General features: G+C 48.8%; 1 protein-coding gene across 1 annotated transcript; it reads right to left on the bottom strand.

Moving 5' to 3' along the window:
- Positions 1-12,550: 12,550 nt before the first annotated feature.
- On the bottom strand, positions 12,551-18,071 carry LOC136496505 (uncharacterized). Its single transcript, XM_066492200.1, has 3 exons — positions 17,731-18,071; positions 12,719-12,821; positions 12,551-12,631 (listed from the first exon to the last, which is right to left on the bottom strand). The coding sequence occupies exons 1-3, from the start codon at positions 18,069-18,071 to the stop codon at positions 12,551-12,553; spliced, it is 525 nt and encodes a 174-aa protein (XP_066348297.1).
- Positions 18,072-18,292: the final 221 nt, after the last annotated feature.

The following is an 18,292-nucleotide window of genomic DNA, read 5'->3' as shown; positions in this document are numbered from 1 at the left end:
TCATCTAGCTGGTCCATGGCATCCTCGAGGGATGCCTCGGCTCCCTGTTCATCGTACGCCCTGACCCTCGAGAGGATAGCCTTAGAACCGTAGACCATGAAGAATGGCGTATAGCCAGTGGCCCGACTGGAGGTCGTCCTCAGGCTCTAGAGCACCATAGGAAGCTCCATGACCCATTGTCCACCAAACTTGTTCAACCGGTTGAAGATCCTAGGCTTGAGGCCTTGCAAGACCATGTCGTTTGGGCGCTCGACCTGCCTATTCGTGCGGGGGTGCGCCACGGCGGCCTAATCGACGCGGATGTGGTATTCATCATAGAATCGAAGCAACTTCTTCTCGGTGAACTATGTGCCATTCTCCATGATGATGGAGTTTGGGACCCCAAAGCAATGGACGATGTCAAGGAAGAACAACATGGCTTGCTCAGACTTGATCACGAAGATCGGTAGAGCCTCTATCCACTTTGTAACCTTGTCTATGGCGACAAGCAAGTGCGTATAGCCCCTAGGTGCCCTCTTGAGAGGTTCAACCAGATCGAGCCCCTAGACCGCAAATGGCCACATGATGGGGATTGTTTGGAGTGCTTGGGCCAGTAGGTGGGTCTGTCGAGTGTAGTATTGACACCTTTCACAGGTGCACACAATCTGTTCAATGTCGGCTACTGCGGTAGGCTAGTAGAATCCTTATCGGAATGTGTTTTGGGTGGCCGGTCCGATCAAAGGTTATGGCAGACTCTGACCATCGGAGGAAGGAAGGCATGGCCGGCTCGGCCGTATAGACCTCATGGCGCGCAAGCTTCTGGCGGTGCCTGGAGTCGTAGGCCGCTGACCCTCTGTAAGGTCAAGATGGCGGACTAGAGGGGGTGAATAGTCCTTTCTAAAATTAATCGCGTCGGCTAACCGAAACAAGTGCGAAATTAAAACTATCGGTCTAGCCAAGACTACACCCCTCTATCTATGTTCTCTAGCACCTTCCAAAGATATTAATTAAGCAACAAAGGTGTCGGGCTAGCTAGAACTCACCTAACCAATTCTAGAAGCAAGGTCACACAAACCTATGCCACTAGTACTTCAAGCAACAAGGGAGCTCCTACACATGCTAGTAAGCAAAAGCACAAAGCCACCTAAGCTCACTAGCAATGCTCAATAACAAGGCAACCAATGCCAAATTAGAGAGCACAAATACTTAGCTACACAAACTAAGCAATGTGGCTAACAAGGTTACACAAATCAAATTAGCCACGCAAGGGAGCTACTTCTATGCTACACAAGTAAGAAGGTAACTAGTGAGCTACACAAGCTAACTAATTACAAGAGCAACTACATAAGCATAATGTATATGAAACTAATTACAAGCTTGTGTAACGAGAATGCAAACCAACGAGAAGAACAAGGTTGACACGGTGATTTTTCTCCCGAGGTTCACGTGCTTGCCAACACGCTAGTCCTCATTGTGTCGACGTCTCACTTGGTGGTTCGGCGGCTAATTGGCATCACTCACCAAGCCCGCATGTCGGGCACCGCAAGAACCTACCCCAAAAGTGAGGGTAGCTCAATGACACGCTTTACTAGAGTTGCTCTTCGTGGCTCCTGCGGGGCGAGCACAATGCCCCTCACAAAGCTCTTCTCCGGAGCATCGCACAAGCTTCTTGCGGGCTTCGACGGAGACCACCACCAAGCCGACTAGGAGGTGGCAACCTCCAAGAGTAACAAGCACCACCGGCTTGCAACTCGATCACCTAGTACCACTCAATGCAACCTCACGATGCAATCGCACTAGAATCACTTACTCACACAATCGGATGATCACTATCAAGCATATGTAAGTTAGAGGGCTCCCAAGCACCACCACATAAGCCACCAAGGCCCTAGTGTGCTCAGCTGACGGCCAAAGGCCGACCACCACTTCTATTTATAGCCCCATGAGATAAACTAGTTGTTACCCCTTTACTGGGCAAAATTCAGGACGACCGGACGCTCCGGTCATATTGACCAGACGCAGGACCCTAGCGTCCGGTAGCCCGATGCAATGCCATGTGGCACCAGCTACAACCACTGAGCACCCAATCTCAACGGTTAAGTTGCGACCGGACGCAGCACAGTGAATGATCGGACGTAGCTATGCCAGAGTTCGGTCATTTCTAGAGAGCTCCCCGAGCCTCTGTTTTGTGACCGGACACGTCCGGTCCACCATGACCAGACGCAGACCAGCGTCTGATCAGTTCTATGCTCACGTGCCTAACTTCAGCACCACCTGCGTCACCATACGTCAGCACTGACCGGACGCAGACCCTGAGCGTCCGATCACTCTTCACGCCAGTGTCTGGTCACAAGACCAAGACCGCATGTTCGCTGCTGCCACTGACCGAACATAGGACCCAGCGTCTGGTCATTGCGTGACCAGCATCCGGTGCACTCTGTGAGACCTTATATTTTCTGTACAGGGTGCCGGTGGCACCGTCGGACTATCCGCACTCCACCGGTGAGATTTCTCCTTTCGCCTCTGTTTCTTCATCGAGTTGATCCACATCAACTCCAACTTCTTCTCCTTTGCAAATGTGCCAACACCACCAAGTGTACACCACCATGTGTATGTGTGTTAGCTTTTCACAAACATTTTTCAAAGGATTAACCACTCAACTTGCCATGCCACTTGATTCTAGCGACGATGCAAAGTTAGATCACTCGAGTGGCACTAGATGACCGATATGCAAACAAGTTTGCCCCTCTTGATAGTATGGCCATCTATCCTAAACCCGGTCATAAACTTCTCTACACACCTATGACCGGTGAAATGAAATGCCCTAGGTTATACCTTTGCCTTGCGCATTCCATTCCATCTCCTCCAATATCGATGCAACACATGCACCAACACGATCAACAATGATATGATCCACTTCATATCATCACATGATCATATTGGTTCATCGATCTTGACTTTACTTGCTTTTCACTGTTGCCTTCGTCCATCAGCGTCAAGTCTTGCTCAAGCTTCACCACCATGCGGTCCATTGCTCCAAAGCCTCCGACCTGTCCTTCACGGTTGCAACCGGTCCATCAAGCCAAGTTATGTCTTGATCTTCTCCACCTTGATCACATGACTCAATGTCATGTCTCATTTGCAATGAGCTCCTTCATCATCACATGTGTGAGCTTTGCAACATCTTTGAGCCATTTCCACCTTCATGGCATATGTTGCTCACACACATGTACCTGTGGACTAATCACCTGTGTATCTCACATAAACACAATTAGTCCACCTAGGGTTGTCACTCAATTACCAAAACCACATAAGGACCTTTCACCCACCAAAGATCATGAGGCAGCCATCCAGCACTGAAAATCCACCATCCTTCCCCTCAGCATTGTCTATGGCCGGCTTGAGCTCCTTCCTATGCTCCCCCTTATTGGAGCCTCTGGACAAGAATCGCTTCATGAGTCCACAGTCCTTGTATAGACGTTTAACTAGGAAAGCATGGTTCAGGCATGGCCCTTCGAGTAGCTTCTCGAAGTGGTCTGGGTACCCTCAGCAAACTTTTGACCCCCTTGTGGTCAGCAGGGGCCAAGAGTGGGCCCTCGTGCCGCTGCTTGTTCTTCTTCTTGTTGGGGCAGTTGGAGGCACCTTCGCCGATGTCCTTGTCCTGCTTTGCCTTGCCTTTGAGGCGGTCAAACCTCAACCGCCTCCTCGCCCGAGTCATGGTCTGTGGTGATATCAAGGAGCTCCTTGGTGGTTCGTGGGCCCTTATATCCTAGCTTGTGAACTAGGGACTCACAGGTGGTCCCAGACAGGAAAGCTCCTATGACGTCGACGTCGGCGACGTTGGGTAGCTCGTTGCACTGCCAGGAGAAGCACCGAATGTACCCATGAAGAGTTTCCCCAGACTTCTATCGACAGTTCTTGAGATCCCACGGGTTCCCAGGGCGCGCGTATGTGCCCTGGAAGTTTCCCACGAAGATCTCTTTTAAGTCTGCCCAACTTTGGATTCGGTTAGGTGAAAGGTGTTCCAATCGCATTCGCGCCGAATTGGCCAGGAACAATGGAAGGTTTCGGATAATGAAATTGTCACTATCCGCTCCACCGTCTGGGCAAGCAAGCCGATAATCCTTGAGCCACAGTCCGGGGTTCATTTCCCTAGAGTATTTTAGGATGTTGGTCAACGGTCGGTACCACGGTGGGAAGACGATGTTGAGGATGTGTCGGCCAAAGGACCGAGGTCCTGGCAAGTCAGGGCTCGGGCTTCGGTCCTCGCCGTAGTCGTAGCATCCGCCACGATGAGGGTGGTAGCCATGGCTAGCTTCCTCCCTTGCATCGCCGTGGGTACGCCTGTGGGCATCAAGGGTGTCGCACGCGTCACGATGGAGGCTAAGACGTTCATGCACCGGGACTGTGGTGTGTGGCCTACTGCCTTGTTGCGGCTGGTGGACTGACATGTCCCTGTCAGGTCACTCTAAGGGCGCGTGTTGGCTAGCGCTGAGCTCGCTTCATCAGGATAGCGAGCTCTCGTCCTGCTGCGCCACCGCACGCTCGAGTAGCATGTGAATCTTGCGATGGGCCCGACGATCCTCGGGCGTCGTGGGCCCCGGAAGCCCCCGAAGCAAGGCCGCCGTAGCAGCGATGTTCTGGCTTGCCCGGGTGAAGTGTGGGAGGGCTTCGTTGTCCTCGATGATCCTCTGGTTCACGTCGCGGGCCACGGCGCGTGCACGCCCACCATCTCCGTGGCGCTCAAGCTCCATGCGTTCTTGCTCGAGCCAGAGTCGTGCTTCCTCGAGCACTTGGTGATGGGCCTTCAGCTGCTCTACCCACAGGTGAGGTGAGGCCCCTGCATCCCCCTCGACCTCATCGTCGAGGTCGTTCGTTGGGGTAGCCTCTTCGTCGTGGATGCTTTCGATGTATCCCTCGGGGGTACCTGTCATGAAATATTCACGAGAGGGTGATGGCTCCCCCTGTTAGAGTCAGAGTTGGAGGGCGACTTCGATTCTCCTGTGAGGAGGTCATGGAAAGATTCCGAGACATATTCGGTCATCCCCACGAACTTGTCGTTCATAGGGGATGGGGGCGTGCGTTGCGCCCCAAGGTGGCCAACGGTCTCTGCTGCGTTGCGCAAACCTAACGGGAGCGCTATCGGGGCGCTTCAGATGAGGTATTCCGGGGAGAGCGGCTCTCCTCCGGCATGCTGTGTTATGACATTGGTGAACGAGAAGGTGAGGCGGCCCTGGTCCTCCCGGGACGGTCGGAGTCCCAGGAAGGCGTCGAGCTGGCGCTCTAACCACTCGTAATCAAAGCTACGGAGCTGGTCGCTCCCGGGGGCACGGGCCTCCGGTGCGTGCAGCTCCAGCTCGTTAAGTGCCTCGGCGATCGCGTTGAGGCCGGCGGAGTAGAGAGGTTGGATGGCGGCGGGAGCCTGCGCCAACTCTCCCTCCGTCGTAATGATGAAGTCCAGGCTTCTGAAGCGCACGTGCGCGCCTGAGACCCAGCTGACGCCGTGACTAGCCATCCGAGGCCTGATGTGGACGTCGAGACGCGCAAAAAGCCCGTACCTGAAGCGCCAACTATCGGTGTTTTTGGACCACCGACGAGTAAATTTGTATTTGCGCGTCTGGCTCGGATGGTGTGCTCGGAGGACATAAGGTTTTATACTGGTTCAGGCGGAACGTCCCTACGTCCAGTTTGCTGCTGCTCGTGTTACCGGCACTTGGTTTGCAGTAGGGGTTACAAACAGGCGAGTGAGGGAAAGGATCCCAAGTCTCTGATAGAAGGAGTGAACGGGTACTGAGGGCTCGATCGCCGCTCAGCTGTGTGCTCAAGTCGTACTCTTGTATTTTTATCTCGTGGTTCCGTACGCGCGGATCTAGATCCTCCTTCATGGGGCGTCCTATTTCCTCTTTTATAGGCGAAGGAAAAGCGTGGGTTAGAGCGAGGAAAAATGAGAAGAACGATAGAGAAGAAGGCTTCCACGTCATCTGTCGGTCGCCGGGTCCTTCTTCTCCTTCGTACTGGTCCCGCCGATCCTATAGATGTCAACAGGGACAGCTCCACGTCGTGGCCCTGTTCATCACTGGCGCCATGCGCAGACGTCATCCGTTGGTCATGGTGTTCCATTCCGTCCCGGCGGACGTTGTGGTGAACTAACGCGCCTGTCAGCGTTCGTACGAGGGTTTGATAGAACAGCACACAGACACGCCCCACGCTATTGTTGACGTGAATCCTTAGATATAGCCCGTCGATACCACGAGTTACATCGAGTCGTGTTCCCTGCTGTCAGAGTTACGCGCCGCAGCGCTGCCAGCGAGCGTTGCCTTCGACTTCGCCTTACATACGGCGACGAGCCCTCACACGCCCGCCCACGCTGCTACAGCCGTCGCCGCGGCCGCCCACGCCGCTGCAGCCGCCCGCGCGACGCCCACGCCGTTAGCGACCACGGCCGCCGCAGCCAACTCACTCCTGCGCCAGTGCGCCACGTGAAAGGCCCGGAAGCCGATAGCAAGGGCATCTCCAGCCACCGTGTCAACCTCCTGCTCCTGTGTGCTCCACATTCCTGGCCACCATCGACCTCATTGTCGGCGACAATACTTCCATGGAAGATGCCCTTAACGTGTTCGATGAAATGGGCACAAGCACAAGGTATATATGCATCCCCCATCACGTTTATTGTTCAGTACAAAGATTGACATGAGTTCACTGATTTCAGTGCAACTGATGGGGTGAGGACTGTACGATCATTTTTGTTATTTGATGAATGCACCAACTTGCCTGCGAGCCACTGGCACAGTATCACTAGCAGCCAATGTGGCTGGACACCTTAGGTTCAGTCGAAGCTGATGCACATACCGCCTGTCCATGCACAGTTGCTCATGCTGTCTTGTTCCTCAATCCAGAAATGCTGTGCTCATCCTCCTTTTGTTTTTGCCCTACGTTTCTCATATGCAGAAGCACCTCTCCTCAATGATGTCGTACACCCTAATTCCCAAATTTGTTCCTGTCAATTGAATTGTAGAGAGAAAGCAAAGCTGGTTACATATCCATTTAACTGATCTAATGATATATTGCTAATACATCCCATTAGAAGTAATCAACGAGCACAAAACATCTATATATATGTTTTTCTGCTGTCTGTCTTAACTCTCAGCTATTTCTAACTACACCATCCATACAAAAACAAAGTGATCTGTCATGGAAAGAGCTCACTAGCGACCTCCAGTTATGTGGGTCGGTGGCGGCAGGCTGAGGGAGACGGGGCGTTTGAGTGGCTGGTTCTATCGCGCTCAGAAGAGTCAGAAGGTTCTGGAAACGCTGGATGTTGTGCCCGCAGCATGGGTATGCCTCAAATGAAAATCTGGCGACGGGGAAAAACGAAGTGACGTGGCAAAATGAGGTGCGAGAGAGCCTGCATGAATCATGATACCATAGAACTAGAGATGTTCAAATTACTTCAGTTCGAATATGTTGTCATTCTTTCCTCGTTACATGTTAATTCGGACTATTCAGTTACTCAAATAAAGAATATTGTCCTGTTACTTTGCATACATTTTTCAGTAATGAAACCTGACAATGGCTACATCATAGGGCTTTTATTTATTATTGAGCATCATGTCATATTTTCTACCACAATTAGACACTAACAGCACCAGCTAATCTGAAGTAGTATTGCTTAGATACAATACGAAAACCAGAGGTAGTTATACTCCATCAGATGTGTGAATATTAGTTGTGAAAACTTAACCACACCTCCAAATAGAATACTCTACAGATATCTTACTTCAAAAATGAACTGTTACTGTCATTTGTTATTGAGTGCATGCCTTTTTCCATCAGAACCAGTTCCATATTCCTATGATCCTATCGATCCACAAGGACTAGATCGTTCCCAGCCCTTCATTTCATTTTCCCTGCCTACATCCTCTGATTTGATTGGATTGGCTTCGATTTCAAACGGGCAATTCCCCTTTGGTTACAGTAGCACAATACGAGGGTGAATTTCTACCTGGATACGGATACAATAGCAGACAGAAGCTTCAAGAGGTGCGTGCAATGTTAAACAACCACCTTTAGCCTTGTGTTAGTAGATCTGAACTGAAGAGCAGCCCATTCATCTTTTGTAATCTTTCCTGGTGCTGCAGCTTTGATTCTATTAGGACAAAGACGGATCTCAGGATGGACGCATCCTGATCCAAAACTGCTTTCATAAAATGCACACAAGTTTTAGTGCTTAGCTTTTTAGGCTTTCTAACCAAGCTTCTTCAGGTAGATAGGATGTCTGCTTATTAGCAAAACCAGCAACATAAACACTGTACAGTACAACTATTTCCAAAGCTACAATTTTCAGGAAAAGTTGGTGTTCGAAAACATAGTTTGGTTCACTTTTTTCAGAAACTGCATATATGATGGCTATCATCTCCAAACACAAAATCCGTGGAATTAACTTGTCAACCAGCTGTAATCCACAAGATATTCTAGCTAAATGCAAATTCAAAAGCATCAATCTCATATGGCCATTTGAATTGGCTTTAGTGAATGGTGACTGTCATCTTTCGTCGTTATATGTTGCTCAATTTGTCATCTTACCTTTTATTCACTTACAAATGCACTCAAGGACAGTTGGTTTGAAGTTGCTATTGTAGTTGTTGTCCCCCCCTATGGAAATATCATCAGCAAGCATTTTGATGTCTGCTTTAGCTGCATGGAGATCTTACAAGTGCACCCTCTACCTCTGTGTTGCATCCTATTAATTCAATGAAGGTAGAGTACCATGCTTCCTTACATTATTTTTGTTCAAACAAGTGATTCAATGAACCTCAGGATATTCAATTAGGAGCTTCCTATGTATATAGTATCCCATTTTGAGATTTTCATTTATAAAAGACATAATTGCCGATCATGAATCAACATCAATAATAACTATCATAAGTTGGCCTAACTTTTACAAGAATATTAGGTACTTTAGATTGAACATTGGTCTGGTAGCCATATAAGCATGTTATAGATTTGTAGTTGAGGCCTTGCACAGATCTTGAGAACTGCTGGGATACAAACTCGATACAGTCCTCGAAGCCAATCTGTGGAAACTTTGAAATGAGATCTGGCAATGAGTGTAGATGCTTGGACAGGTGTTTTTTATAACACAAAAGCTAAAGCAATGGAATTTTGTGCATTTTGCTCATCAGGTTGAACTTTTGTTATCCCTATAGTAATCCAAAAGACCAACAAAATTAAACCTATATGTGGGTTCGCGGACAAACCTGTTTGCATCCCTGTTTAGTGCCTAGCGATTCAAAAAGTAGAGCCTGATGGGACTTGGTTACATCCGTATATTAATATATGAATGACTCAGAAAGTATAGCCTGATGGGACTTGGTTGCATCCATATGTTAATATCTGAATGACTTGAAATGAAGCAGCGTTAGGTGTAGAAATTTTGACTCATTTGGACAGGTGCAACTGGTGTGTATTTTGGTTATCTTGGTTTGCAAATGGCAGTTACATCTGCTGTTAAAGTGTTAATATCAATTTGTCTTGCATAATATCATATCTAATGATAATGGACTTAGTTTTGTAGGCAGCACGACATGTTTGAACAGAGATTCGAAAACATGACAGTTCCAACATTGTCTGCAGGAGTTGCGTCAATAGTAACTTCAACGTGATGAAGATGCAACTAATTACTAGACTCCTTTTTGTCCATCCTCTAAAATGAGAATCCACTTGCGCTATTTATGGGTTATGATGTAGGCAACATATCAGGTGCAAACCAACCAACCCGTGTAAACTTGGAAACTACCAATCAGGACCACTAGATGCTGATCCAATGGATGGGGTGAGGGGCTTAAGCGCAAAAAAAGGCCGGCGGGTAGGGGGCTTAAGCGCAAAAAAATCCCACCTCTCATCCCATCTATTGGATTAGCATCTAGTGGTCCTGATCGGTAGTTTACAAGTTTGCACAGGTTGGTTGGTTTGCACCTGATACGTTGCCTTTATTAAATGGGCAAATGGGCGGCACGGCAATAGCATTGACACCGGCACTATGTTGTACGGCATTATTGTATTAGGCACAACGTTTTATCTGTGTTGTACCGTGCAATACCGTCGTACCGGTTATCTCGTCCAGGCACAACACTACGACCTCTTATCCTTGCCGTGCCAACACTATGGACATGGTGGCCTATCGTATCCGTGCCGGTCCGGGCACCACACCTCTCTACGACGAGCGTCGTCGTAGACGTCGCTGTCGTCCTCGTGCCCTGCATCACCAGGAGAGAGAGAGAGAGAGAAAGAGAGAGAGAGTCAGGGTATCGGTCAACGATGACGGCCTCTCCGGAGGGAGTGAGCGAGAGAGGGAGTCGACGATTTGGAGTGATTTTATATCTAGGTTTTGCTCGTCAGATGCCTCCAATAGTTGAGAAAGGAAGGGTATAAAATATCGAAAGCACTAGCGCCCGGACATATAGACGGACGCCTGTGTTTGCACTTCGTTTCCCGTGCACACCTGCGCTCTGCCCCCGCGCCTGCATGCCCCGCTGCGCCTGCGTTTTGCATGCCTACATAGGGCCCGCGCCGTCCAGACGTCACGTGGGGACCGCTTGCACCCCCTCTGCCGTCTGCGCTCGCTCGGTAGCACCCCAGCAGCTGCTGTAGGTGGCTAAGGCAGGTGGGTCCCGTTGCAACATGTGCAACACCTGATCTACTTTTGAAACATCCAGATACAACATTTGAGACATATGTCTGATGGTAGATGAAATACTTGTAAAAACACCTAAAAACACTTGAAAACCATTGCAAAACATATGCAACATCCAGATTGCAATATATGTGTGAAACATATGCAACATCTTGAAAAACACACTTGCAACCTGCGTCTGAAAAAACAGATGAAACATTAAAACAAAAGCTTGCAACATAAATGTACAACCATTGCAAATATGAAACATCTCGATCTACTTATGCAACATTCATACGAAACACTTGCAACGTACCTGTGGAACATCTGAAACACTTGAAACATACTATCAAAACATGTGTTGTTCGCCCTTCTTCTTTCGGACTACGCAAAGAAGACCGAGGAACAGTTGGTTCTGGCCAGTCGACGGCTGAGGATGGTGGCGCGACCTGGCAGCGTCTAGCTGCGCCTACACCTGGCTGCTTGGGCACACACGACGTCCGGCGCCTGCGGCCATGAAGCGCTCGGTGAGCGCGGTGCAGAGGAAGCCGGCCGTCGGCTGTCAGCGCTCGGATGCGGTGGAGATAGAGGATGGAGGAGGGTGCGGGGGGAGGCGGAGAGTATGGCGTCGGGGAGCAACATGCAGAGGAGCGGGGCTCGTTGGACGGTGCGTACGTCGTGGCGCAGCGAGCAACTAGGCGAGGAGGAAGAAAATTACGTTCGTTATTTTTGGACGAACCATGAGGGAAGCATGCCGGCACTACTGGATTCAGGCGCTTTGCCGAGTGCCTGCGGCACTCGGCAAAGCCCTAAATACACTCGACAAAGGCTTTGCCGAGTGCCGCATTCGACAAAGGCCACTCGGGAAAAAAATGGCTGGCAAAGCAGCCTTTGCCGAGAGCCATTTGTCGGGCACTCGGCAAAGCTTTTGCCGAGTGCCGAGACAGCACTCGACAAAGAAAACGAGCCGTCACGGCGCAGGAAACGGTGACGGCGGCTTTGCCGAGTGCCAACCCGGACGACACTCGGCAAAGTTTTTCATTTTTTTAAATTCTTTGCCGAGCGCCGCTCGGGCTGGCACTCGGCAAAGTTTTATTTTATTTTTATTTTTTTTAAAATTCTTTGCCGAGCGCCGCCCGGGATGGCACTCGGCAAAGTTTTTTATTTTTTTTAAAAAATTTCTTTGCCGAGCGCCGGACGGGTGGCTCCCGGCAAAGTTTTTTATTTTTTTTAAAACAATTCTTTGCTGAGTGCCAAAGCTGGGAAACGGGTTGCGCCTCTTTTTCCAGCTTTGCCGAGTGCAGTGACCATTGCACTCGGCAAACTGACCAAAACCAGTTTTTTTATTAATTTTTTACATTCCATCACGACAAACACAAATTATCACATATATCTCACATCCATCCAAACATACATCACATATTTATCACATCCATCGCATATATCACATTCATCACAATATATCACATATATCACATACATCAATCCAAACATCTATCACATATATCACAGTTATCCAAATATACCACTAGTGCATGACAAGTATATCAGAAATCCATCACCAAGTGAACAACAAATACAAATACAACTAATGCTACTCATCACCAAGGTGGAAACTGAGTGCCTGGTGAAGGAAAAGCTGGATCAGTCGGAGGCGCATGAGCTAGATTATTTGAACCCTCCGACTGAGGCTGCACAAAGGAGAAGAGATTGCATGCGTTAGACAAGATTACTTGGATAGCTAATCTAGGTCATTCAAGCAAAGCACAAGCGAAAACTCACAGGAGTAGCTGCAGCTGCAGGAGTCAGAGGTGGAGCGAACAGCCCAGGTGGCATAGCTAGACCCGTATGTTGCCCAAGAGTCTGCATGAACTGCATCATTTCCGCCATCCTCTACGCCTAGGCCTCTCGCGCGGCCCGCTCGAACTGCAGCTGGGCCGCCAGGTCCTGACGTTGCCTTGCTTCTTCTTCCAGCCGGGCCTACAATATTTCACTCCAATGTTTCAGTAATGCAAAGCTAATTAAGGTGTGTAAAGATCAATGTACGACGAGTAAAACAGGAATAACCTCGAGTGCATCGACCCGTTGCTGTGAAGCACTTGGCCGTGGCCGTATGGCCGGGCTTGCGCTCGTGCTCCGTGCTCGGATCTGGGAGAGAGAGGGAGTAGAGGTCGAGTCGATGACGCCGTCACCAAGCCAGTACCGCCCATGCTTTTTGCCTCCACCCACCCTCATGACGATCTCTGCATCAAAGTCCTCAGTGATCAGGTCATACTCTGGCCCATGGACTGACCTTGCCGCCGACGTGTACTCACTAATGCGGGTGTGGATGCTCGGGTTGGTGTACGCTTTGGGCGGGTCCTCCGGGTTGTAGGAGACGCTAGACGTCGCCTTGCCCTTGTGGGACATACACCATGCCTAGAAGTCGGAGCATTGCTGGCCACCATGTGCCTCTGACTGCGAGAAAGACAACAAGATGATTAGAAATCAGGCATAATTGAGCGTCAGAATAGATAAATGAATTCACGTACCCATAATTGTTTGTATCTGGCGAGGTTGAGGTTGCCTTGATGGTGTGCTGGACCTTGCATCTGCAAATGCCGCTCTCGGGCAACATCGTGCGTCTTGGCCCACCCGGGCGTGAACCACTTGTCCATGATCATCGCCCAGTACTCGGGATACGAGGAGCACCACTAGGGACACATCTACACATCATCAAGTATTTGACATATAAAAAGATCAAATTAAACCAACTTAATCTCCAAACGAATCAATATTAATGTTCTTTATCTACCTCAAGGTACTGGTCCCGGGTCAGCGTCATCTGTCTTGCTTCTTCTTTGCTGACCTTCTCTCCAAGTTTCGACCCGTAGTAGGTTATGATGGCCTAGATGCGCGTCTCGTGATGCATGTCGGTGACGAGTTTTTTACAGGCTTTGGTAGCCACCAAATCTGCCCTGGCCTCAGATCCCTCCTTGCATCTAAAATAAGTCTACATACAGACGTGATGTATCCATTCATTATTTCAAGAAAAGTCAAATAAATGCGATGTATTGAGCAGTGTAGTGCGAGGGAGACCTACCCAAAACTCTGCCTTCACCCGCTCCGCCTTATTGGGGTAACCCACATCGGGGGCGGCGGCGTAGTGGTCAAACGTCCAGGCCGGCTCCCTCCTACTGGCGTAGTCAACCAAGCCAGGCTAGTGTTGCCTACATAGAAGACCCAGGACACCATTGACCAGGCGTCCGTGACCACCACCCGACACAATCGTCCAGTTCCTGCACAAGTGATTAAGAAAAATTATTAGTTTCTCTATCGATTTTCAACATATCATATGAAGTGGTGGTGATTAAATCTAAAGTTACTTACTTTTGCCCTTCGGGGTGAATCATTGGGCGTTGGTGAGGAAGCGGAACCGGAGGGAGGCTCGTCGGACCTCGCAAGTAGACGTTAGACGAACTAGAGGAAGCGGAACCCGTACCATCCTCCTCGTGCGTCCCCTCTCCCTCGTGCGCCCCCTCCTCCTCGTCTATCTGCCGAACTAGCTCATCGTCGTCCCTGGGCCTCTCCTCCTCCTCGTCCTCCTCACGCTGTGTGGTAGGAGGCAGCGGCGGCTACCTCTTGCGGCCGCTCCTCCTCCTCCTCCTCCTGTTCGACGGCCCCTCACCTACAGCGGCATCTGCAATGCGTGGTGTTTGGTAAGGTGAGGACACGTCCCTGTGACGGTCGCTTTGGCCCGCCATCTTTGTTCAATCACCTGCAATTAAAAAGAATAAACAAGACGTAATTAGAAATAGAAATAGATACAAAATAAACAAAACATAATTACAAAAACATAGTATTACATGTATTAGAAATAATCTTCATAATTGGGATTAGCTGGATCATAGGTCTCGTCATCACTATCAACATTGTCATTGCCCAAATAATCAACACTATCCGAAGGAGGAATGTTGTCTTCATTATCATTGCCTAAACGTAATCGCTCAAGCATTTCGAAGTCCTTCACATTTTGCACCTCATCTCCAGCGTCCTCGTCATCAACCCTTTCATTGTCTAGTTCCATTCCGATGGCTTCGGTTAAGTCTATCTCAAACCTCCCTTCTAGCCCCTCTTCTTGAAAGAACTCTCCGTCATATGTGTGTGGGTTGAAGTTGTAATCTTCATCATTTGGGACAGGTAGTTTACCGTGTGGCGAGACCTTATGCACGATATCCCAACCCTTAAGATGCCCTTTGGTTTGGCACGCGTATGACGTATAATAAACCTATGTGGCCTGTTGAGCCACAATATAGACATCGTCTCCTGGATAGACGGAATCCTATCGAATTTCGACTAGCCCAAGATTAGGGGTCCGTCTCGTTACTCGAGGATCAAACCAATGGCATTTGAATATGACATGATTAAAAGGTTTGGCACCATAAAATGAAAGTTCGTATATTTCTTCAATTCTTCCATAATAGTCGAGGCCATCAATACCGGGCGTAAAAACTCCACTATTTGTGGTTTTTTGATTAGGCCGACTCTTGTCGTAGCTTGCTATGTGAAAGCGATATCCATTCACGTCATAACTGGTAAATGACCTGACCCTTAAGGCACAGCCGTTTGCAACCTGTCTCAACTCATCACTTATAGACGCATCGGTTTGGGCCAGCAAGCTCAAGCAGGATAGATCGTTATATTATTCGAACATACAAGCAACTTAGAATGTTGAACTAAGTACGAGCTAAATTGGACGGTACCATATTTTTGAACCAAGAAATGAAACCGGGCCTCCCTGGTCCCGCACCCTGTGAAAGAAGGGTATCATTTTCCTATGGGGTAGGATCCCTTGATTGGTGCCAGGATTCACGAAGAAATTCCATGTACCAACAAGAAACAAGGGAGTTGGATGTAGAATAGTGACGGCATACTGAAACAAGTTCGTTGAGAACTTACCTCACATACGGCTACACCTCGACAAGGTTGGTCAACACATATAGCATGATACTATGCCACTCTTCAATACTCAAGCGCTTAGTGGTCGATGCACTTGCGCTTTCGAGTTGTCCTTGGAAAAGGCTGAGGTTCGATTTATTTTCGCCAGCATTGTAACGAGGGGGTAGATTATGCACGCTAGGAAGGTTCTCAGTGTAGTATTTTTCTATGAAGCTTGACACCTCCTCCAAAATATATGCCTCTGCAATGGAAGCCTCAATTTTGGCTTTATTTCTATATTTTTTGTGAAGAGTCTTTAGACATCTCACGATTGGATAGCACCAATGGGCCTACATGGGCCCCCCCCATTTGTGCCTCATACGGGAGGTGCACAATCAAATGCTACATCGACGAGAAGAAGCTGGGTGGAAAGATCTTCTCCAACTTATAGCTCCTTGGCACAAAGCTGGCGCAAGAAATAGCTTAACTCTGCCAGCACTAGCCAAACATGCTCAGGGACATAGCCTCGAACCATCGCCGAAAGAAGCCGCTCAATCCATATGTGGTAGTCATGACTCTTCATCCCGTTGACTCGTAGAGTAGATAAGTTCACTCCTCTCTTCAGATTTGCTACATACCCATCAGGGAACATTAGCGTCTGGATCCATTCAAGTACTTCCCTCCTTTGTTTGCTGGGCAAGATGAAATTGGCCTGAGGCCTTCTCCAATTCTTGCCGCCTCTAGGAGGCTGCATCTCTTGATTTGGTCTATCGCATAACGTTGCCAGGTCCACTCTAGCCTTAGGGTTGTCCTTAGACTTTTCAGTGTCCATGAGTGTTGCCCAAAGTGCCTCGGTGACATTCTTTTCAGTGTGCATTACATCAATGTTATGTGGCAGAAGAAGGTCATCAAAATAGGGGAGCCTTATCAAGCCTGACTTATGAGTCCACATATGTTGCTCACCATATCCCACAAAACCACCTTCTTGATTGGCCACAAGAGCATCTATCTGAGCATGAACCTTGGCACCAGTCATCATCCGCGGTGCAGGGTCTGACACAATGACACCTTTCATAAAGTTCTTGATGTCTTGTCTAAATGGATGGTCAAGAGGGAGGAATTGACGATGTTTGTTGAATGACGAATACTTGCCACCCTTCTGCAATCAAATAAACCTCAGACCTTCCTTGCATATTGGGCATGGGAACTTTCCATGAACACACTAGGCGCAGAATAACCCATACGCCAGGAAGTCATGCAGGGAGTAGTGGTACCAAATGTGCATTTTGAAGCTTGTCTTTATAGCTCGGTCATATGTCCATACCCCTTCCTCCCAAGCACAGACCAATTCATCGATCACAGGCTCCATGAACACTCCCATATTACTCCCCGGGTGTCTAGGAATAATCAACGACAAGAATACGTTCTGTCGTTGAAAGGAGATGCCAGGGGGAAGATTGAGGCGGATAACAAACATGAGCCAACAAGTGTATGGGGCCGACATCAGTCCATATGGATTGAACCCATCTGTTGCCAGCGCAACATGTACATTACAAGCCTCATCGGCTTTCTCACGATGTTTGTCGTCAAAGCGGGTCCATGCTTCACCATTGGATGGATGTACCATCTTGCCAACATTGTATCATTTGCCCTTTTTGTGCCATGTCATCTGTTTCACGGATTCCTCGGTCATGTATAGCCGTTGGATCCTTGGTAGGAACGGAAGGTGCCGTAGGATTTTCACGGGGATCGTAAGCTGCCTCTTCTGGCCATCACCAGAGTCTACCTCCAGGTACCTAGAGGATTTACACTTTGGACAGTACTTTGCATCCTTGTGTTCTTTCCTAAATAGGACGTAGCCATTCGGACAAGCATGTATCTGCTCATACGACATCTTAAGTGCACGAAGGAGTTTCTGTGACTCGTACAAGCTCTTTGGCAGAACGTGGCCCGCTGGAAGTAGGGTGCCAATCACGGCCAACATCTTATCGAAGCCTTCTCGACTCAGGTTTTACTCAGACTTCAACCCCATTATGCGTCCAATGGCATCCAGTTGAGAAACCGTTGTCCAATCATGAAGGGGTTTCTGTGCCGAGTCCATCATGTCGTAGAACGCTTGTGCGGCTGCCTCCATCTCCTCCTCACGCCCTTCAGCAAACTATGCTTGGTGAGCGTCATCTAACATGTCTGCTACCCCAACATCAGCATCATAAGCCTCGACACATGGTCTCACCACCTCCTCTCTCATACGATGGGCTTTACCATGGTGGACCCACCGGGTATAGTCCAACGTAAATCCATTCTTCAAAAGATATTTACCCATGTTGTCCTTATTTACCCTTTTCCTGTTTGCACATTTGTTGTAGGGACATAAAACTAGACTCGGGGATTTAGCTGCCTTGCCAAATACACGGTTCAAGAAAGCATTGGTCTTGTTCATCCATTCATTGGTGTAATCACTCTGACTTCTCCGGCCCATGTACATCCACTGACGGTTATCCATCCTCTAACATATATACCACCGAGCAAAGTAACCATCAATTGCATCTACATGGTGTTCCTACTGTCTAATAGGTGAGGATAGGTCCTAATCCCACCCGCGGATGCGTAGATGAGGTTAGTCTCCATGGTCTACTCCTATCCGAGATAGAATTTCAGCAGCACCTCCCCGCTGTTCTTCGGATACACGTCTTGCTAGGGAGAGTGTGTATCTAGAGAACAACA

Source organism: Miscanthus floridulus, chromosome 12 (assembly GCF_019320115.1).
Source record: "Miscanthus floridulus cultivar M001 chromosome 12, ASM1932011v1, whole genome shotgun sequence".
In the NCBI taxonomy this organism is placed as follows: domain Eukaryota; kingdom Viridiplantae; phylum Streptophyta; class Magnoliopsida; order Poales; family Poaceae; genus Miscanthus; species Miscanthus floridulus.
Note: the sequence above shows the minus strand (reverse complement) of the source record. Positions and strands in the feature narration are given on the sequence as shown.